The sequence below is a fragment of the Dryas octopetala genome, chromosome 7 (assembly GCF_963921425.1).
Source record: "Dryas octopetala chromosome 7, drDryOcto1.1, whole genome shotgun sequence".
Classification (NCBI taxonomy): Eukaryota; Viridiplantae; Streptophyta; class Magnoliopsida; order Rosales; family Rosaceae; genus Dryas; species Dryas octopetala.
In genome coordinates, this window is record NC_141372.1 from 8195508 (window position 1) to 8218000 (window position 22493).

The 22493-nt window shown below is 37.3% G+C and overlaps 4 protein-coding genes across 5 annotated transcripts; 2 read left to right on the forward strand and 2 right to left on the reverse strand.

Moving 5' to 3' along the window:
• Positions 1–7839: 7839 nt before the first annotated feature.
• On the forward strand, positions 7840–10933 carry LOC147279288 (caffeic acid 3-O-methyltransferase-like). Its single transcript, XM_086249931.1, has 4 exons — positions 7840–8593; positions 8953–9263; positions 9464–9528; positions 10034–10933. The coding sequence occupies exons 1-4, from the start codon at positions 8163–8165 to the stop codon at positions 10340–10342; spliced, it is 1116 nt and encodes a 371-aa protein (XP_086106057.1). The 5' UTR covers positions 7840–8162; the 3' UTR covers positions 10343–10933.
• Positions 10934–11774: 841 nt separating this feature from the next.
• FBP7 (F-box protein 7) lies at positions 11775–17179 on the forward strand. Of its 2 annotated transcripts, none has more exons than XM_086252290.1 (11): positions 11775–11935; positions 12350–12436; positions 12607–12719; positions 13916–14032; positions 14122–14218; positions 14364–14437; positions 15365–15418; positions 15502–15603; positions 15809–15867; positions 16379–16589; positions 16887–17179. In XM_086252290.1, the coding sequence occupies exons 1-11, from the start codon at positions 11926–11928 to the stop codon at positions 16944–16946; spliced, it is 984 nt and encodes a 327-aa protein (XP_086108416.1). In that variant the 5' UTR covers positions 11775–11925; the 3' UTR covers positions 16947–17179. The 2 variants fall into 2 exon arrangements, with proteins under 2 accessions (XP_086108416.1, XP_086108415.1); XM_086252289.1 differs by having other exon boundaries at positions 11883–11935; positions 12593–12719.
• Positions 17171–18092, reverse strand: LOC147279290 (Acyl-CoA N-acyltransferases (NAT) superfamily protein). Its single transcript, XM_086252291.1, has 2 exons — positions 17777–18092; positions 17171–17393 (listed from the first exon to the last, which is right to left on the reverse strand). Exons 1-2 carry the CDS (start codon positions 18035–18037, stop codon positions 17322–17324), a joined length of 333 nt encoding a protein of 110 aa, XP_086108417.1. The 5' UTR covers positions 18038–18092; the 3' UTR covers positions 17171–17321.
• A 738-nt stretch (positions 18093–18830) lies between these two features.
• On the reverse strand, positions 18831–20734 carry LOC147279291 (V-type proton ATPase 16 kDa proteolipid subunit-like). The gene is made up of 3 exons (XM_086249730.1): positions 20469–20734; positions 20070–20355; positions 18831–19381 (listed from the first exon to the last, which is right to left on the reverse strand). Exons 1-3 carry the CDS (start codon positions 20548–20550, stop codon positions 19249–19251), a joined length of 501 nt encoding a protein of 166 aa, XP_086105856.1. The 5' UTR covers positions 20551–20734; the 3' UTR covers positions 18831–19248.
• Positions 20735–22493: the final 1759 nt, after the last annotated feature.

Consider the following 22493-nt stretch of genomic DNA (forward strand, 5'->3'; position numbering starts at 1 on the left):
TCCACTATTTTTCAAGCAAAATGGAAATCAATAGGAGAAAAACAAAGTGAGCATCATATATGTGGATGTTTCAGAAGGTCTGCTGCCACTGGACCACACCTATGGACCTATGGTCGATCGTTTGTTTCTATATATAGAAATTAGTATTGTTCTTTTATAGAAAGTAGCAGCCCTGCCTTTTTGCCATTCCACAATCAATACACACACAGCAAACAAACCCTACAATGGCCACCCGCTCTTGATTTGCATTTTTTTTTTTTAATTACAATGATTCCTCTAAAAAAATACAATAATATACGGATACATATATTATCATTCACAAATCATCATAAGTAGTAATCTTAATTTATAGTAGAAAGATAAAAAGTAAGTGGATAGAAAGTGGACATGTGAAGTCAAAGTGGATGGTGGGGTAAGTGTATGATCAAAGTTGTTAAATGTAATGAGTATAATTAATCTCTCCCCCACATGGCATTGACAAACACACTTCCTATTATAAATTGTATAGATAACGAAAAAGCTTTCACGATTCAATTTTTATTAATTAAAAATTGTTAATTAATATAAACTTTAAACCTTATATCTCTTTCAAAATTTTGTTTTGGATGACAAGAAAAAAACGAATGCTAGTTGTTTTTTTCATTTTGTCTTTTATGTTCTTATATCTATTTTGCAGTGTAGTTTTATGTATAATCAAAATCGCTCATTTTTTTAATCATTATTTAAATATCATTTTTGTAAGAAATTGATCAAATAAAAAACCGTTAATTCATCCAATTGGTTATTAAATAAATAGATAACTATAGACATAAGAAGAGAGAAGACACAAAAAGAAAAGAAAAAAGACTTTATTAAATAAATAGATAACTATAGACATAAGAAGAGAGAAGACACAAAAAGAAAAGAAAAAAGACTTAAGGCCCTGTTTGGTAATAGATTTAAAAACAATTTTTTAGTTTCAAAAACACTAAGGCTTAGTTTGGGATTGCTGTGAGAAAAAGCAGCGGTGAAGTAAAGCAGCTGTGAAGTAAAGCAGTTGAGTGTTTGGTAAACTATATTTTTCAAAAATGTTGTGAGTATAAAAAGCAGTATGAAGGTGTTTGGTAAATTATAATGTAAAACTGCTGTGGCTATTTATAATTACTAAAATAAGGATATTATGGGTAAAATAAAATTTTCAATGTTGCTGTGATTCACTGCAGCTTTCAAAAGCACCTATGAACTTGCTTTCTATTTTTGTTGTGGTGAGTTGAGAATTGTGGGGCAAATCACTTTTTTATTTTTTTACCAAACACCAAAACTGTTGTTGATGATTGAGAATTGTCATCCATAGCAACTTTTGGATCCTCCACAACAATCCCAAACGGGGCCTAAATCATTTTAAAATTTTAAAATGTGTTTGGTAATCTATTTTTAAATATGAATATTCAAAAATAATTCAAAAACAGCCCATGTTCTTTTCTGAAGAACAATACTTGAGAGTCACCCATTGGGGTACCTTTAGGTCACCCAACTCCTTCAAATTTTAATTTTAGCAATATCAGTATATGATCAGAACTGTTTATTTTTTAAATAACATATTAAACATCATCTCTGCAAAAGTGAAAAGATTATTAATTTTATTGGCCTTGTTTTTCATGATATTGCGGAGTTTGACTTGGTCTCCTGTCTGCTATTGTGGTCATGATTTTTCACCTTTTTCTAGCAGCTGGGGTTCTGTAAATTAATGATGTGGTAATAAAAATATGATCTAGCCGCTCACTATTGAAGAGTCACCTAACTCTCAAAAAGCACATGAGGTGCCTAAATTCCATGCCTTACTTCTATTGATTGGGTGAAGTTCGTATTTGATAGGGTAATTGCATAGTGAAAAAATCATACTCTACTAATAGAAAAATGACTCGTCAACCTCCAAGAATCAAAAAGTAGTTGTATCAAAAAGTAGTTGTATGACATAAATTTCCTAACTATAAACTATGTAACTTTTAGTTTGACATATGCCCATGCATGACAAGGTGTTTACTACATAATCATGCTTAATACTCATACCCCAGGACAAATTCAATAGAAATGTTGTGTCCAATTGACACAACATATATTGTATCGTTTTAAACCTTATTTTTAGACGTGTTTTACTAATATTGTGTTTGTGTCAACTCAATTTATTTTACATCTCTAGTAATTCTCGTCTAATCATGTCCAAAATTATTTTTTGTCGTATATAAAGTTTGATCATCATGATAATTATTGAATTTCGTCACTAAATTTAAATTGTAAAAAAAAAAAAAAAAAAAAAAAAAAAAAAAAAAAGGAAAAGGAACATGAAACATATCACACATGCATCAAGAGTTGAAGGCGGCTTCTCTCTAAATTTATTGGATGATATATAGAAAGTTGTACCTGTTTGAGTAAGTGAGAGGACCTTAAAAAGCAAAACAACAATAACAGCATATTTGATTATAGTCGTCAAAGAAATCAAACACCACTCATTGAGTTATCGATCAATACCATCCTAATAGTACGAGAATTAGGTGTTTGAAAGCAAGACCACAACAAGGACTTTTCCAAGTTGCATTTGTTTTTTCTTCTTATGCACTATCCTGATTGACAACTTGGCCTGCTTGAAAATGATTGAAGCTCTTTCAAGGTCTTTGGTTTTGGTATATATGGGAAAGGGTTCCGTGTACAAGTGCACCCATTCCTCAGTCCTTGACACAAAATCTGCGTATATATTGTGGGGATGGGTGAGTGGATATACATTGCTTAATTATAATGGTTTAACTCTTATATTTTCTATTAGTTTATTTTTTTGAGTTCTGTGATGATTTAATATAATATCAGAATTTTGTTTTGATGAGATTTTGAGTATGAAACTTTCAATTTTTATTCTTCATTTATTTGTTAGTTTGTAGGGTGCAAAATGAGACTCCACTTCTATATGTCTCTCTCTCTCTCTCTCTCTCTCTCTCTCTCTCTCTCTCTCTCTACATTTGTATGCCTCTTCACTTACTTGTAAGATGGGGTTACATGCAGGGACAAAACAATCATTTTTATTTTGTTTATGAAGGGGTCAATGATTCAAATATCTTAACTAGAGGAGCCACGTACAAATTTCATCCAAAATTTTAAAGAATACAAATACAATAAATATAGTGTTGATGCAAATTTCCGTAAGGTAGATGCAACAAACTTAGAACAAGTGACTTGACTGATCAGAAGCCTTGCCGGATGATGACGTGGATGTTGATTGAGATCTTCCTGTAGACAAACACAAGATCAAAGGAGATGGACCGGTGTGGTACCAGCCAAACACGCTCCGATGATGAAGTCAGTGATGTGTGTTTGATGGTGTTTGAATGGAAGTGAGGAAGAACATGTGATGAACTTGGGAGAATGGGAAGAACAAGGCAAATGTTCTGGGTTTATTCTCAGCAAGTCCAAGTGTGTTTTTTATAAGCCAAAGTTTGTGCAAGTGTTTGCTTTGTGATGGCTGGATGGATGGGATGGATGGGATCCTGGCTTTGTGCATATAAGTTTGGTTTATATAGACAAGGGAAGGTGTGGAGAGTAAGTTACCTGCATGTGATTGAGTGGCTGAGAGAGATCCACGCGTTCGGTCATAACTAGTAGCATGCACAGCTACTCACCTCCTTTGCATTCAATGCTGCATTGAATGCAAGGATGAAAGATCAGGTGGAATGCCCCAATAGTCATGGCTGTGAGCTGGAATGTCTTATCTGTCAGAGAGTCACGTCAGGTGCACTTGAGTATGGCGGTTCGTCCCAACGTGATCTTCTTTAGGATGGCGATGGGAGGCCGAGCCGATCCGAACACATGTCCTCACGTGTAGACGTGAAACCCATGTGTGATCGGATCGGATTTAGACAAGTCGGCCAAGCCGATCAGGTAGGTAGTGCAGTGATCCCCTCAAGTGAAATCCGGCCGCAACTAGGATTTGAGATGACGATCACCAAAGCCGAGCCGATCCGAACTGGGAATGGAATGGACTGAGTTGATGTGGTGACGTGGAGATCCACGTCTGATCGTGATCGGTCATTGGTCCGGGCCAAGCCGAACCAATGGTTGAGATGATCAGGTGGTGACAAGATTGTCGAAGCACGTCTGATCGTGATCGGTCATTGGTCCGGGCCGAGCCGAACCAATGGTTGAGATGATCAGGTGGTGACAAGATTGTCGAAGCACGTCTAATCGTGATCGGTCATTGGGCCGGGCCGAGCCGAACCAATGGTTGAGATGATCAGGTGGTGACAAGATTGTCAAAGCACGTCTGACCGTGATCGGTCATTGGGCTGGGCCGATCCGAACCAATGGTTGAGATGATCAGGTGGTGACAAGATTGTCGAAGCACGTCTGATCGTCATCGGTCATTGGTCCGGGCCGAGCCGAACCAATGGTTGAGATGATCAGGTGGTGACAAGATTGTCGAAGCACGTCTAATCGTGATCGGTCATTGGGCCGGGCCGAGCCGAACCAATGGTTGAGATGATCAAGTGGTGACAAGATTGTCAAAGCACGTCTGACCGTGATCGGTCATTGGGCCGGGCCGAGCCGAACCAATGGTTGAGATGATCAGGTGGTGACAAGATTGTCAAAGCACGTCTGACCGTGATCGGTCATTGGGCCGGGCCGATCCGAACCAATGGTTGAGATGATCAGGTGGTGACAAGATTGTCGAAGCACGTCTGATCGTCATCGGTCATTGGTCCGAGCCGAGCCGAACCGAACCAATGGTTGAGATGATCAGGTGGTGACAAGATTGTCGAAGCACGTCTGATCGTGATCGGTCATTGGTCCCGGCCGAGCCGAACCAATGGTTGAGATGTGACTGGAGAAAGATGATCTCCAGATCCGAGCCGAACTGATGGTGTCCGAAAAAGATAATCTCTCGAATTCCTGGTGGATCCCAATGTCGGTTCGGATCGGACATGGGTAACCCGGAGGTAAGAGCCGATCTCAGATGTACATGTTGTTGGCATTTGCTGAGCTAAGATGATGACACAGATGGCTGGGTCTAACCAAGTTGACTATTTGAAAAGTCAGAGCAAAAAATGGGACCTGGTGGGCCACGTGTTGGTTTGTGATTGGCCATTGAATCCATGTGGATTTATCCACAAACATATAGTTTACATTTTAAAAAAATTTCATAGAGTTAAATGTAATTTGGGGGCCAAAACCATCCTAAGCTTAGATGTAGCTTCATCCCTGTCTATATGTGAGAAAAATGAACCCGTTAACGTTAGTGAAAAAATAAATTCGTGAATATCACAAGATAAAAATAATCCGCACAACATGTGATGTAGAGGTGTCAAACGGGTCGGGCCGGCCCGAGCACGACACGGCACGGCACGATTAAAATAGGCACGGCACGGCACGGCACGATTAAATGGGCCGGGCTGGGCCGAAGTTTTTAGCCCATCGGGCACGGCACGGCACGAGCACGACACGGGCCAAGCACGGCACGAGCACGGGCACGAAATGGGCCCGAATTAGGCACGACTATTTTAACATTGTTTTTTCTATTTTTAAAGAAATTTTCACAAAAATATTCAATTTTCATGAAAAATAATGTTAATATTTAATTATAAATAAGAAAAAATATCATAAGATTAGTTTTATCACCATAAAAAATAAAAATAAAAATAGGTCCGTGGGCCGGCCCGTTTAAGGCACGGCACGAGCACGAATGGCCCGCGGGCCATGGGCCGTGCTGGGCTTAGATCTTAACTATATGGGCCGGCCCGAGCACGGCACGAAAGCACGATGGACTCAACTTAAACGGGTCGGACCGGGCCGGGCCGGCCCGTTTGACACCTCTAATGTGATGTGGTTGCTGTATGGCATAATTTTCCAAAAATGCAATTTCATGAAGTAATTACCACTTATCACTGTCATGACTCAACTCATAATCCTATACAAAACAGTCACGGATTTTGTCGCCATCACCATTTCCTACAGTCAATCCTCTATTGGTCACCCACTTTTGGATTCCTCCCTCTTCACGTGCCTTGGTTGGCCCAAACAAACAAGTTTCATCTCTTATTTCACGGATCAAATCAGACCCAATACACCCTGGCCAAAAAACAAGAAAAAAAAAAATCAAACCACCCAATACACGAAAGACACATAATTTTCAAAGACAATGCTTTCCGTAGAAAATTGATTATTTTGTCGGATAATATTAGGGGCTGAACCGAATGGAGACCTAATTAATGTGTAGGGGTCCCTAAACTACGTAGCTAGTCCATTTGAAAAACGTGTGAAATTTTGTTCTCTCTAAAATCACGTCAAGTTAAACAACCTCTGACATAAACCGTACAAAGCCCAAGCCTTAATACAACGAACATGCACACATCAGTCCTTGGCCCATTCAGCCTTTTGTCATTTTGTGGCTCAACTCTCAAGTTCAGAAATATTTTCTACTTTTCTCTTTTTTTCTTTTGCCTTTTTTGTGGTTATCCTTTAGGCTTTTGCTTAGCCTGTGTCACTGTGTCGCACAACCAAAAACATAAGAACAAAGAAAAAAAAAAAAAGGGTTAGTTGGGCTACAGCTGTTGGGACCTCATGCTGAATGTAACTTACTATCATGTCATATTCTGGGCTTGTATCCACCAAACAATCCTAGGCCCAATTTAAAGCCTGCTCTTTCACATCAAAGACTCTTGAAAAAATAGAACTTTTGACAAACCCAGCACGTACTCTGAAATCCCCTAAGAAGTGAGAACTCAAACGTAAATCCTAAACTCTACAAAAGAATCCTTAGATTTATTATATATGGATGGAGAAAAACTTGCATGTACTAGGTTATGCAACTTATGTTTTATATATTTTGGTCATGTACTATTTACATGATGTATATATATGAGACACAAGTTGTATACTATTGGTCCATGTAAGTTTTTCTCTATATAAATCATTTTAAATGTTTTTTTTTTTATTTGGGAGAGGGGATGCAAACATTTAGATCACTTTACCCAAATTTGTCTAATTTACTCAAACATTCCTCACTTGTACGATTTTTGTTGAGAGTTTTTGGATATCAAACGAGCGAAAAATTATTCTGTATAACCGATATATTAATACGTGGTATAATCAGTTTATGTGTTATAATATGAGTGAATGTTATTAATACTATACCCTACTAATATAGACACATCATCCAATAATATCTTTACACGTTGAATTGGTTATACTACATGGTGGAATATCGGTTATACCCTATAATTTTTTCAAACAGTCCTCTCCATAAGCTAATTTAATGCAGCCGATCTACTCCCTTTTTGGCTAGAATACTTTGATTTTTTTGTTATGTATGACAATGATAAGTTTTGAAGGAGGCAGTCCTACTACTCGTATGATACAATTAGTCAAGTGCCCTATTTGCTCTATTTACCTTTGAAAAATATAAATTTTATTTGAAGTAATTAGTAATAACACATGTCAATAAGTGAAGATTGCAACACACACGAGTCCGAACTCCGAAAGGCATATCGGTCGAAGTAAATTATTTGCCATTTTAGTGAATGAATTTGATGAAGCAACGAAAATAGCTAGCTAACAAGTAACAACTGCATAAAAGATGTAGGGGCAGGTACGCCGGCTGTTATCCCTACCCCTCCCCTCTCTCTCTATCTCTCTTATTCTCTTTCTCTCACTCTCTTTCTCTCTTCCTCTTTCTCTAACGGGAATAACACATGTCCCTGTAACAAGGACAGGTAAGTTATTTTCAAGATGTAGTATCACTCTCTTTCTCTCTTCCTCTCTCTAATGGGGATAACACCTGTCCCTGTAACAAGGACAGGTAAGTTATTTTCAAGATGTAATATCACTCTCTTTCTCTCTTCCTCTCTCTCTAATGGGGATAACACCTGTTTGTGTAACAAGTACAGGTAAGTTATTTTCGAGATGTAGTAGGTGAAGTCAAACATGCATGATCCCTACTTTTCCAGGTTTACCAAACGCACCCGTTTACTACTCCATACAGTGCCTGTGTGGTAGAAACACCCCTCTCCCTCTCAGACTGAGATAGTTGGAGGCCAAAGCGATCACGGTTAATACCCTCTTCATTTTACACTTGTTTAGTTGTTTTGGTCCCAAGTCTCTGAAGTACAGGCAGTGAGATTCAGATACCCACCTCTCAGAAAATGAGTAGCACAAGTTGTGAGAAAACCAACTCAAACCCAATGCCAGAGGAAGAAGAAGAAGTGGGCAAATTGGCCGTACGGTTGGCCAACGTTGTGATCCTTCCGATGGTCCTCAAGTCAGCTCTCGAACTCAACGTCATAGACATTCTCTGGGCTGCACGGGACGGCGCGTGCCTCTCACCTTCCGACATCGCGGCTCGCCTCCCCACCCAGAATGCAGACGCCCCGGTTCTGCTGGACCGGATGCTGAGGCTTCTGACCAGCTATTCTATACTCAAGTGCTCGGTCCGAACCGGACAAGATGGGGAGGCGGAGAGGTTGTACTGCGCGGCACCCATATGCAAGTTCCTTGTCAAGGATCAACATGGAGGAGCTGGGTCTGTTGGTCCTTTGTTTCTTTTGCACCATGACAAGGTTTTCATGGAAAGCTGGTAATTTCAAGCTTTTGCTCATATGGGTTTAGTTAATTGGGAGTGTTTTGACTTTGGTTTTGCTTATTATGTTAATTTTGTTGTTGGGGTCTTTGGGTTTGGGGGCTGCATCTCAATTTAGCTTGAATGTTTTATGTTTTGTGTTGATATTGTGTTGGGATCTTGGTATTCTAATATTGGCACTGGATTGAAGCATATTATATGGTCTAGAAAGAGAATAAATTTCTTGTTGAATATTAAGTATTGTCAACGTTATAATGTTAAGCACTTTCAGTCAGACATGTTTGATAAGATTTTGTGTTTTCTTGTGCATATATTATGTTTAACATATCCACTATGTGTGACTTCCTTGAACTCAGGTTCCAATTGAATGATGCTATATTAGAAGGGGGGATTCCATTTAACAGGGTCTATGGAATGACAGCATTTGAGTATCCGGAAACGGATCAGAGGTTCAACCGGGTGTTCAACCAGGCCATGTCAAACCACACTACCTTAATCTTGAAGAAGATACTTGATGTTTATAAAGGGTTTGAAGGCCTCAATGTATTGGTTGATGTGGGGGGTGGGATTGGTGTCACTCTCAATCTCATCACCACCAAGTACCCCCACATTAAGGGCATCAATTTTGATTTGCCACATGTTTTAGCTGATGCTCCCTCTTATACAGGTATTCAATTATTTCAGGATATTGGGACATGCATTGGTAGTGTTCTTTACCGGCAAGATTAGATTGCAGTGGCCTTGATTTGATTATAATTTGACGCTTGGCTGGAACTTCTGTTTCTTATCAGTTTGGTGCTGCTCAGGCCAAAATAAATGTGGGAGAAGACATTTCATGACTTACTGAAAGGTTTTGTCATTGTGTAGGTGTGGAGCATGTTGGGGGAGATATGTTTAAAAGTGTTCCAGAAGGAGATGCTATATTCATGAAGGTAGTTCTCTGTGTTCTTGCGTTAATCTATCCTTTGGTTGAGTAGATTTTCTAAATCACTGCATTTGTTTACATACTTAAAATGGATTGGACATATAATGTAGTCATTATATTACACTTGAATCTACTGTTCATTTGAACAAACTTCTTTTAGTGTTTAAGGTGAAGTCCTCAGTCATCATCAAAATGATAATAAAGTTCGTATGTAGATTCCATGTTTGAGAAACCCCTAAATGTCTCCACCAACCTATGGACTATATATACCTCAACCAGAGCCTATTGGCTATGACCATGAATGAGTCCAACATTCTCCCCTGTTGAATATTTGAGGAAGGAGCTCGAGATGGAACGAATAACTTTGTTCTTTGATATGGTCTGTCGCTTTAGTCTCCAATAGCCCCAAATGGATATAATTTGGCCTCATTTAAAAAAAGAAACATTCTTGTTACAATAATTTCATATGATTTTCAGTAGTTGTTATCTTGATTTGTTAATGAAACTTGCAGTGGATACTTCATGACTGGAGTGATGAGCATTGTTTGACACTTCTCAAGAACTGCTGTAAAGCTCTTCCTAGCCATGGAAAAGTGATCATTGTGGAATCAATTCTTCCTGTCATGCCTGAGAATAGTGTTTCATCGAACATAGTTTTCGAGCAGGATTTGTTAATGCTAGCTCAAAACCCAGGAGGGAAAGAGAGGACCAAAAATCAGTACGAGGCCTTAGCAGTAAAATCTGGGTTTTCTGGATGTGAAGTAATTTGCAGTTCTTACAACAGCTGGGTTATGGAGTTCCACAAAAGAGCAGATCTCTAAACTTTTGTGGTCACTTAATGTAATGGTTTGTGATTTGCTCTTTGTATAGCTCCGTTTTATGTCTGAGAACAGTGAGAAGTTTTTTTTTTTAAATAATAATTCTCAGCCATTGCAATGGTCTAATCAACTTGGGCCTCGGATTCCAACATTCACTCTGAAGTTGTGTCTAGCTGCTATGGTCTACTCAGTTTGGAAGGCGAGAAATGGCAGGGTTATCAGGACCATGAAGATCCCTCCTCTTATGCTGTTGAACTCCAGTAGCCCCTGTGGTTAGATGCAGGCTGAGTTCATTGAACATCCAGCCTAACTTTGTCAGTCTTGCTATTGCAAGGTAGTGGAACTTACCTGTGAGCAGTTGATTGTGTGTATTGTTTCTTGCTCAGTGCAGCTTGAATGAACTTGGTTGTTTAGTTTTTTGCTTTTGTTGATGCTCTGATCGTTTTCTTTGTTGTATTAGTTCAAGAGCTTGGACTTCCCTGAGTCCTTTTTGTTTGGTTTGGCTACCCTGAAGTGCTGAGCTGTGTTCCTTTTGGCTGTACTGGTTTTAATGAAGTGTACTTACCAAAGAAAAAATCAGAGGAACTTTTGTTATATTAGTGAATAGAAAAAAAAAAAAAACTATGTAATTGTAAACCAAAATTTAACCAAATTAAATCAGGTAAAATGGTCTTTTTTTGAAATGTGATGAGCAAAGAGGATGGAGCAAATAGAATTACCCAATTGAAAATAAATGTAAAAGAAGAAAAAAATAGTGTGATCATAACACCAAATGACAGAGTGACTAATCTATTTAAATTACAACACATGTTTAATTTTAAAAGTATTTTATAGCGTATAAGATTTTAGATATTAGTAATTGTACATGTATTATAATTTAAATGGATTAATCATACTCCCACAAAATATTATGATTATATAAAAAATTTGATACAAAAGAGAGGGAAGATAATATAATAAAGAAGTGGGAAGTTGGAAAAAAAAATTATGGTTTATTTGTTATAGAGTAACTTATGATGCATGTATTGTCTTGTGGCATATTTGAGGCATTCCTTGAGGCATTCGGGAGTGCAAAAGATATCCAAAATCATAAAAAGTAATCCTACACTAAGTCAAAAATTCATGCAATATATATATTAAGAAATGAATAACAAACTAGTCATTCTTTTCCTATAATAATAGTTAAACGAATTTATTGTGTCAAAATTAAGTTACTCATGTTTGAGTTATATGTGAGTCATGTCAAGTAACAAACTCAAACCATGTTATCGTATCGTGTCAAAAAAAGCCGTTCCTTATACATGGATGGGCGCTGTAGCTCATAATGAACATCACCCACGAATTGGGTACAATTCATATGTGCTAAAGAAAATTGGGCCACAATATGGGCCGGTAGTTGAAATTTGTTTTTAAGTCGGTTAAAAACGGTCATATATCCACGCGGTCTCTCGCTCCATCTTCCTCCTCTTTTTTTTTTTTTTTGTTTGGTCAGTCATCTTCCTCCTCTGTTGTTCCTCTTTTTCCCTAAGAAAGTCGAGACGAAAAGCTTCATTTTTCTCCGAGGAAAAACCCCACACATCATTCTCATGGCTTCAGGTAACTTATTGATATCCTAAAGCTTCAATTTTTTGATATTCAATTGGATTCGTCAGCCATCGAATTTTTCGCGCGGTTTTTGCAAATGATATAATTTTTGTAGAACTGTGCTGTAAATATGAAATTAATGTATAATTGTAGTGATTAATCGTCGAATATACATTGAATTTTGTTCTGGGTAGTGATTCATCGTCGAATATACATTGAATTTTGTTCTGTGTTCTTCGAACTTTTCAGAATGAATTGGAGTTGCGATTCATTTACCACTCATTTGGTTGTTCAGAAATTGGAAAATGAATTTCATTTGTTTTAATTTCTCAGAAAATTGAATTCAGTATATAAGTATAAACTCGCTTTGACCAAGTGATATTTGAGCTGGTTAACTTGATTTCAATGAATGGTCATCTCCTGCAGATTTTTCTTTCAAAGTTCCTGCTGAACTTGAATCGGCTTTGCGGTTGAACACAGTTCAGTACTTCATAACAAAGAGGCCATGGCTTGGTAAATACTTGTGTTCATTATTTTCGTGTTTCTTTCATGCCACTTTAAATTTACGCTGCCCTGCACACTTGCATACATACTTGAGTGTGTTTCTGTCAGTGTTTGGTATAAATTTATTTTTCCATGTAGATTTTTATGGTTACTTATTGTTTTCAGGTTTTCTGTTTCAGATCTTTATGGAATCAATGTAAGGCCTGTTGCACCAGTTGGAAGTACAAGTAGAAAAACATGTGTTGATCCAGCGCTGATACACCGTAGCTTGCCGGATGAGCTGCTCTTTGAGGTATCATCTGTAGGGAAATAGCTATTCAAAACTCCGGTTAAGAACTTAAAAAAAAGACATAGCTAGCTATGACGAACACAATATTCATTTACATTATTGATCCATTAGAGGAATAAATAAAATGTGGGAAGTTTTACAATCCCTTAGAGGTAACCAATGAAAACAGACACTACAATCCTAACATGTCTTATAAATGTCTCAAATCTTTTTTCCCCAAAGCTAATAGGTTTTATATTTCCTATCTTCTACTCTGGAAGTATGCTTCCTGGTACTGAAGCATCAGAGTGCTTAAAAATTAATGTTTTGTGGATTCTTGAATCATTGTGGGAAAGATAACTGGAATTGGAGAATTGGGAATGGGTGGTATCAAGCTAACACTCCTTTTTAGGTTAATTTCAAAGATAATTAGTGAATGTTTTCAAAATTATAAAGTTAACAATTACAATTATGGGTGTGTTTCGGACCGATCGGATCGGAAATAGGGTGTTCCAATTCCAATCCAAAAAATTTCGGAATGAAATTTATATTCCAAAAAATCGGAATTTCAACATCTCATTCCAATTCGGAATTTTCGGATTTCTCGGAATTTTCGGACTTTTTCGGAATATCACATTTTCGGAACTTTCGGATAAAAATTCGAAATTTTCAGATAAAAAATCGGAATCTTCACGTTACTTTTTGTTATTAGTAAAAACAAACAAAAAAAATTAGTAATTACACGTAAAAAAAATGTGGGTACTTTTGTTAGCATTTATGTTATTATGATACACATATAATTATAATATACATATGTTTTATTAATAGTATTAGTTATTTTGTTTTTAATATATATGTGTGTGTATGTTTAAAACAAATAACAAATTAATGAAACATATAGTAAAAAACTAAATAAATGATATAATATTAATATAAATACGGAATAAATTGGCATAAGTTCGAAAATATCGAATTGGAATGCCTTTGGAAAATTTCGGATCGGAATTTACAGATACATTCCAATTCCAATCCAATTTTTTTCGGAATTTTCGGAATTCGGCATTTTCGGATTTCGGATTTGATTCGAACGTTCCAAAATTGGAAATTCTCGGATTGAAATCGGTCGGATTCGGATTTTCCAATCCAAATCACACCCCTAATTACAATATACAAATGATAAGGTCATGTGATAGAGAGCTGTAATGAATATTCATATGCAGGTCTTTGCACGAATGACTCCATATAACTTGGGAAGGGCATCTTGTGTTTGTCGAAAATGGAGATACACAATTCGTAACCCTGTGTTTTGGCGCAATGCATGCTTAAAGGCTTGGCAGGTATAATTGGTGTTGGTTTTAAAGCTGATCTAGCTTAAATGTTACTGCATGTAAGTATTGGATTTAATACTAGGGCCTCTTTGATTCAGTTCTCTGGAGTGGTTGAAAACTATAAGATTTTACAAGCAAAGTATGAGAGTTCATGGAGAAAAATGTGGCTTCTAAGACCAAGGATTCGCACTGATGGTAAGGTGTACTTGTTTCCGCTCCTTTTTTTCTTGAAATTTTCATCACAATCTGTATCTAGATTCTAAACCTTATGCACTTTGATGGCATCTCTCTCAATGTGTGATCCCTCTCAATAAAATTTTAAATGTTTTTCACATCTCAGGTCTGTATGTGAGTAGGAATACCTATATTCGCACAGGAGTTGCAGAATGGAAGATTACTAACCCAGTTCACTTGGTATGCATATATAACTAATACTTGATGGGATTTTGTTTTTGTTGTTTTTTTTTTGGGGGGGAGGTGTTGGGCGCGAGAAGGAGTTTTCAGGTAATCTCAGTCGTTATAGTTACTGTGTATGTCTAAGATTCACTAGGTACACAAAACTTTTAAGCATTAGCAAGGCTAATTGATTTTGTTATAGTTCATGGATTGAGAAAACTAGAATGTAAAGAAGCCAATTCTGACAGTTTCCCCTAAAATGTGAGATTCAGGAGTACCAAAACTCAGATTATAGCTGTATATAACTTTAGGAACTAGAACGTAATAGTCCTTAAGTATGTGCAGTCTGCCATGTTTTATGTTCTGCCAGCGGACAAAGTTACTTCCTTTGTGCATATTTTTGTTCCTGTACATACTTTAAATTAGTTATTCTGTATATTTCTGGAAAGCAGAACTCTAATGTTCAAAAGATCAAGATGTGAACTGAAGCAGTTTACCTTCTTATGTTTGAGATTATTGTTACATAGAAGAATTCCTTGGTTTAGATCTCAGTTCTACTTGGAGTTCTGTAAATCTAGCTAATTGGATGGTACTCCAGATGCTTCTTCGATATCCTTACATTTTCATTTTATCCTTTAGGTCCATCAGAGGCCCTATTGGAAGTTTCTTTCCCATCCCATAATACCCCAACCCTCACTCCCTTGTGAAGGAATGATTTGATCCTAGGTCCTTAAAGCGAGTCACATTGTGGGTGTATATATGTCATCCTAGTACTTCCAACCTAGTTCTGACTTGTGAGTTGTGCACTTAATTGCCTTAATGCTTTAGTATCGACTGAAACAGGGAAAGTCATATCGTGAAACAAAAAGTAGTTGCAAACTATTTTTTTTTGTGTGTAATTATTCATTGTAGTTCTCAGTCATCCCATTTTTTCTGCTTTTGCAGGTCTGCTATTACCGTTACATGAGATTTTTTCCTTCTGGCCGATTTCTTTATAAGGTTGTAACTTCTGGAAGTTTACATAGTTAATTTAACTATATTAACAATAACTTTCTGTATCTGATTGTTACTATTTTCTTCAGAATTCATCTCAGAAGATCAAGGATATTGCAAAATCCATGAACTTCCGTGCAGCCAAGGCAGACGGTGTTTTCAGTGGCCATTACACATTGTCAGATGATAAGGTTAGGTTATGTTTCTTCCAATTCCAAGTAACAACGGATGTTCATATTCTGCGAGTTTTGGATTTGCTCGTCTTACATAAAATTTAATTTCATCAGTTATTATTGATTTTAGTGGGGTGCATACTTTTAAACACACACATTCTACTAATCTTCTGCAATGTTTAATTTGCATCTTAAATAATTTTTTTTTACTATTTCATTGTAGGTTGAAGCTGCAGTTTTGTATCCAGGCACACGTCCTACCGTGTTGAGAATCCGCCTAAGGTATTGCAATAGCTTGCACGGCCTAAATATCTTTCATAAATATTTGAAGCTAGTATCATGAACACAGAGGACTGTTTATTATGTCACTTACAGTTTATGCGATAGGGCGATTCAAGCTGGTAATTTTATGGATTTTTGAAGGCGTAATAGTTGCATGCACGTAGTTAAGTGTTGTGTGATTAAATATTGACTGGTCTATCCGATGGGCACATGCAAGGGCAACCAATTCCTTCCTCATGTTAGAATGTGACATAAGAGTCAGTTACACCACTAATTTTTTGAGTTCTGAAGAAGAGAAATTTAGGTAACAGAGGCTTGTTTGTCATACTACATAACTAAAATAAGATTTGTCTTTCAAGCAGCAGAAGGGGGATGTCTTTCTGTGGGCTTTTTTCTGTTGAATATCTAGTTAAGACTTTGAAATGCACTGTTTTGTGCAGAGATGGAGTCGCGTCTTTTTTCCATGGCTTCTAATTGAAACTTCTTTTCTGCTTATATGCTTCTCATATAGGTTAAGAGGAATAGTAGTAGGGGCAAATAATAGGATGGATTTACTCTCACTCGTTACAAGTGGTGTGAATGATAATGAGGTCTGTGGTCCTGATGAGGATATCCTTGGGGTGGTTGAAGGGTGGCAGGATGATGAGACTCACAACCCAGATGTGCCTGCTGTCTCACACAAGAGGGGTCTTACACCTTTTGTATTCGTTCCGTTTGAAGAGGTACATGTGCTTCCTTTTTTTCGCATTACTTTCAGCAACCAAATCCCACTTGATAAGATTGGCTTTTTGTAGTGTTATTAAGTGATAAATTGTTATCCTTATATCAAACAGTTAAATCGGATTGTTGAGGCAAGCTTCCTTGTGAGGAGTCTATTTTGAGTCTATTTTTTTCTCGTCTGGCCAATCAAACATTTTATCCATCCCTTGCTGAAACCAAAGGAATGCGCACATCATATGTTGGCATGTTTTCTAACTTTCTCTGTGAAATGTTTGGCATTTGCTTTCCTTGTGATGCAGGTAGAGACATCATTTTTTAATCTGCCCGTGGAGAAGATGGACTATTTTGTACCCGGCTGATGCCTTAAAAATGAGCATCTTCTTTGTAAATACGTAGTACAGTCATATGCTTTTGAAGGAGACTTCAATTTCTTTTCTCTCTCACTCTTTTATTTTTTTAACAATGTTTGAATTCAAGCCAGGAAACATCTTACAGTGTGAGCTATCGTTTTTGCTTCTAGTATTCACTGTTGCTTGCTCGAATTTTATGTATCAAAACAGAAAATTATGTTGAATATATTCGGTTGTAAACTTGTAATCTGTATATATAATAAATAAGTGAATTATTTATAAATGCTACACCTTATATGTTGGGGTTTCGAAACTTTATATCTCCCAGCCAAAGGCTTACAAGCATTTCACAAAATGCACCTCAAATTAAACTAGGAGTTATTTTTACATACTAGACTTCATCTCTCCCGAGTACAAAAGAGAATTCCATGAAGGGTTCCGTGGAAGAAATGTGTCCTGCCAAGACATTAAAAACAGAAAACTGTGTCAGCCCCAAAAATGCCATCCAACAAAAACAGCTGCAATTTTGCTTATATGGGTGATGATGAAAAAAGAAGAGAATAAAAGTTTTTGCCAAGGCATAAATTAGTAATCGCCAGAAAAAAAAAAAAAAAAAAAAAAGGTATCCCTACATTTGGATTGTGAATGCCAATTGCCTATGATTTAATCATCGAAATAAACAGCAGATGAAAAAATTCTGACAGCCCTATTAAGCAAATACACACATAAACACAGAGAGACGGAGGAAAAGCTTAGCCATGATTAAGACCCAGAAATGAATGAGTTTATAAAACATTAAAACCCAGAAAGTGGAAGGAGAGAGGGATGAAGTTACTGACAGAGACGTAAGAACAGGTTGGGATGACAGACATGGAGTGAGACTTGGCGTGGTTGAAGGCGGCAACGGAGAGATGGGAAGCCAAGCCCAGACCACGCTTGGAGGAAGGGACAAAGGTGTGAACCAAGTCCATCACTTTGCCCTCTTCCCTCACCACGTACTCTATGTACGCCTTCTGGTCCTCTGACTCGAACCTTCGCTTCCCCTCGTTCCACACTATCTTTGGAGATGAACCCCCTTCGACGCCGTTTCTTGTTGCCATCTTCTCAATTTCGATTTCTCTCTCTGTCTCTCTACCCACAAACCCAATCTACGAATATTCGACGCCTCTTTAGTCTTTAATCTTTATAGAATGGTGGCCACGCAGTCGGCACGTGATAAACTTTCAATGTTTTTTTACACTTTATACCTATAAGTTTGAGTCATTTTCCACTTTGCACATGAAATTCAAAACTCTACAATGTACACTCCAATGTTAGATTCGTCTTTCAACCTCTCCCTTCTTTTAGTTTACCCACCCTTCTTTTAGTTTACCCACGTGAAAGTTACGAAACTCAAATTTTCTTATGTGGTGAGTGACGAGGCATCTACCCTGATTTCTATTGGATATGTGCCAAGTGAGATGGCACGATTGGATAATTTGAGTAGGGAATGGATATTTGATCTTAACCAAGGTAGATGTCTTGTCATAGGCCACGTAAGAAAATGTGTCGGTCTATAACTTTCACACAAGCAAAGGAGTATTGTTGAAAAAATGTGTTTGGAGATTCATCGGAGCAATTGTAGGGAATGCATTTAGAACTCTCAATCCTTAATCTGTTCTTGCTCAAGGGGCCAGAATTGAGTTGTAAACACCTCATTGTGCAAACTGTGAGGCATGCATGGTCGAGAAAACACAATCATCCCTGATACGATCCAACTCGATCATAGATGATTTCAAATATTTTTCAGATGAAATATTGAAATATACCAGTAAACTGATCACAATCAAATCCGTGACCAGTCCTACAGACTCAAAAGTATACGATGACACAAGGTCTTGGGTGTTGCTTAAATTGCAAAACAAGCATTCAAATTCATATCAACACTGTTCTATCTCTCCACCTTCCTTGCATTTAAGCTTTGCTACCAAGATCTTTCAGCAACAGACCATGCTTTAAGAAAATAACTAGCATGGAGAAACACACAGCTTCTTGCCTCATTCAATTAGCTACTTACAACAGCAAATATTAAAAAACACCAAACCTCTTCAGCAGGGTGAAGTTCTCATTATCTAATCTGTCCTTAGTTTGGAGCAGGAGAAAAAAATGACATTCAGAACGACAATTTTTTCTTCACAACTACAAGCATAGTGCAGTTTATATAATATAATTATAACTAAATTAACCCAGCTTTATAGAGACAACACCATTGTAAAGGCATCAAAATGATATGCTCTTCAAATAATCTAGAGGAGCAGCAAACTGGATGTCCTTAATCTGCGCGAGATTGCCCTGCTCGGGATGAGAGGATGATCCCCACAATGAGACCATAAAGAGCAAGAGCTTCAGCAAAGATGAGGATTAGAATCATACCAACGAAGAGCTTTGGCTGCTGTGCATTAGCCCTGGAAATAATCCAAAACAAGAAAGATGAGAAAAATATCATCCCACTTGACATGTTACAGGTCTTTTATACAACAGTGAACATCCATAAGGCTATGATAAATCTCATGAGAAAGGAACAGTAGAAAAGAAAATAAATAAACAAGATCAAGCTGCAAAAACAACTGAACTAAAAGGAACCAGCTTCTGAAATCACAGAATCTAAAGACTGACGCTGGAACTTTCAACTAAATGTTGTTCCTACTGGTGCAGCTGTGTTATTGTTTTGAGTCTTTTGACCCATTAAGATTATAACTCAAAGTTTGCAATCGGATAGCAAGCACATCACATAAACACTAGTTTTTGAAGAATGAGCAGCCCTTTAACCACACAGATTTAGACTTAAGCACAAACCCAAAATGAAAATGAAAAAATAATACACTAATAAAGCCCACCTTCACCTATTTTGCTTGGACTGAATATGAATTTGTTGAATCATATCGAAAGCAACTACCAGTCCCCAATGGGAAATGCATCCCGACGTAATAATAGTCGTAAAAATAACCACTAACCAAGGAATTAACTATCAACGAAATTAGACTCAGATTTCGAATAAAATGTAAGAAATGACAACATGGGAAAAATATTGTACCTAATTATCTGTTAAATCAACACTGCAAGAGAAGAAAGTGGTAAGAGTTAAAGGGTTACCGGACACCGGCGTCACCGACGATCCCAATGGCCATTCCGGCGGAGAGGCCGGCGAGGCCGCAAGAAAGGCCAGAGGACAAGTGCGCGTAACCATCAAAGAGGTAATAAGATTTGGCCTTTGGGTTGATTCCGGTGCTGATAATCACAGCTATGATGAGCCCGTAGATCCCCAGAACTCCGGCCATAACCACCGGCACGATCGACTTCATCACCAGCTCCGGCCGCATCACTCCCATCGACGCCACCCCCACGCCGCTCTTTGCGGTCCCATACGCCGCCCCCATGCCTGCGCGAAATCATCAAAATTTCCATTAATTTCAATCCAATTTTTCAGAAAAAAAATAAATCGAATTTTCATCACACAATTTCAATCAAATTGATTTGGTGATGAGGGCTTACAGGAGAAGACGAGAGCGGCGGCGGCGCCGAGGAAGCCGAAGAAGGGAGCGGTTTCGTCGCCGCTGAAGGTAGAAGAAGCCATCTTTGATTGTTTGAGGGTGTGTTTGGTTACGGAGATTGGGTGTGCGAATCCGGGCTTGGTTAGAACCTGCTTTCTCTGGAGTTTTGTGAGAGAAAGGAGAGAGTTGAATCGGAGGAGGATTCAGATTGATTTTGATTACAAGAGTGGCTCACGGCTCGCGCGGTTCGCGGTTGTTTTATTTGCAACCAACCTTTTTTTTACTAATCACAAAAACAATTTATTTATTTATTCTATAATATTCTATGTTGATTAAAAACTCTATTAATATCTGTTTATTTTATAATATCTATTTGGAATAAATATCTGTTTTTCTGACCAAACCATGAGATGATAATAATGTAAGATGCTCACTTGAGATGCTAGTACCACTCTTTAACATTACAATTTTTTGTTTGTTATAACTTATAAATAAAGTTTTTTACTTATTTTAAATAAATAAATTTCGAAATCTGTTTGAATAAGAATAAATAAAGTATATTGGCCAAAAAAAAATAATAATAAATAAAGTATTGCAATGTTAATTTAGATCTAAGAATAGGGAAATCATTATGTATGTTAATTTAAAAATCAATTTCATTTCATTTAAAATTACAATCATAAGGGCTCAAGCCTCAAATATATATATGTATGCTTATATTTTGTATATTTCATACTTACTAGAGAAAAGTTTACTCAGTGTATCCTCCCTCATAAAAGGGTGATGAGGCAATGGTTGTCCACTACTTGTCCAAATGAAACAGCGAATGTTTTGAATTGGGCTGAGTTGGTCCAAAGGCTTTGTTTATTCAAGTCCCTTTTTCCTTCTTTTGTTCTTTTTGTAAGGATAAATAAGTGGAAAATAAAATTATAAAGATGATGTGGTCTTTCCTTTTGGTTAGAGTAGGGTCTAGATTGGTTTATGGATTTCCAATAACTAGTTTACTTGATTGATTGATTAATGTAGTTTTCTGCTTTGTAAAAAAAATTATTATAAATCTTAAATGTAAATTTTAATGGTATGACTATATAACGGTGATTGTGACGGTTAAGTAGTTACAACTTACAAGTATATAATAATAAAAAAAACGCCAAGTGTTCAAGCACTTGAGCGTTAAGTGTTGGAAGGTTTGTAAAGAAATTTCATCCCCGATTAGTGGCCTTAAACAAATTTTACCTCATTTGTTGGTATCTAAACTAAAAGAAAATTATTACATACTGTTTTGAAGAAGAAAATTTCCTATTTAATATTTAATCTATTTTTTTATCAAGAAAAATGCTTCAACAATGAACTTGAAAATTAAATTAAAATAAAATAAAGAGCAAATTATAATTTATTACCTTAACTTTACATGTTGTTTCAACTTAGTACCCAAACTTTGAAAACCTGCAAAAAAAAAAAAAAAACATCTACTTTCATTTTGTGTCAAAATAGTACCTTCGTTAGTTTTTATGTCCAATAAACCGTTATCTGCCAACGAGACATGAGTATTTTCATCTTTTTCTCCAAATTTTAAAAATAATAATATTTTTAAAAACTTTTGAATAAAAAAATTTCTTAAAAAAATTGGGGGGAGATGGGTAGGGAAGGTCAGGGTTGGGTAAGGGGGTGAGGGGGCTGGGTTGGGGTTGGGGTTGGGGTTGGGAAAGGGGGGGTGAGGGGGGGTGGGTCGGGGAGGGGCTGAGTTGGGTTGGGGGAGAGAGGCAGGGGGTGGTTCTGGGTAGGAAAGAAGAAAGTGGGCGGGGGGTGCGACGGGGGTGGGACAAGCAGGGAGAGGGAGGAGGCTGGGGAGGGGATGGCTAAGGGAGGGCTGAGTGGGGGCGGGGAAGGGGCAGGAAAGGGAGGGGAGGGGAAATGTTTTTATTTTAAGAAAATTTTTTATCCAAAAATTTTAAAAAATATTATTATTTTTTAAATTTGGAAAAAAATACGAAAATAGTTCTGCCACGTCAGCAAATAACGGTTT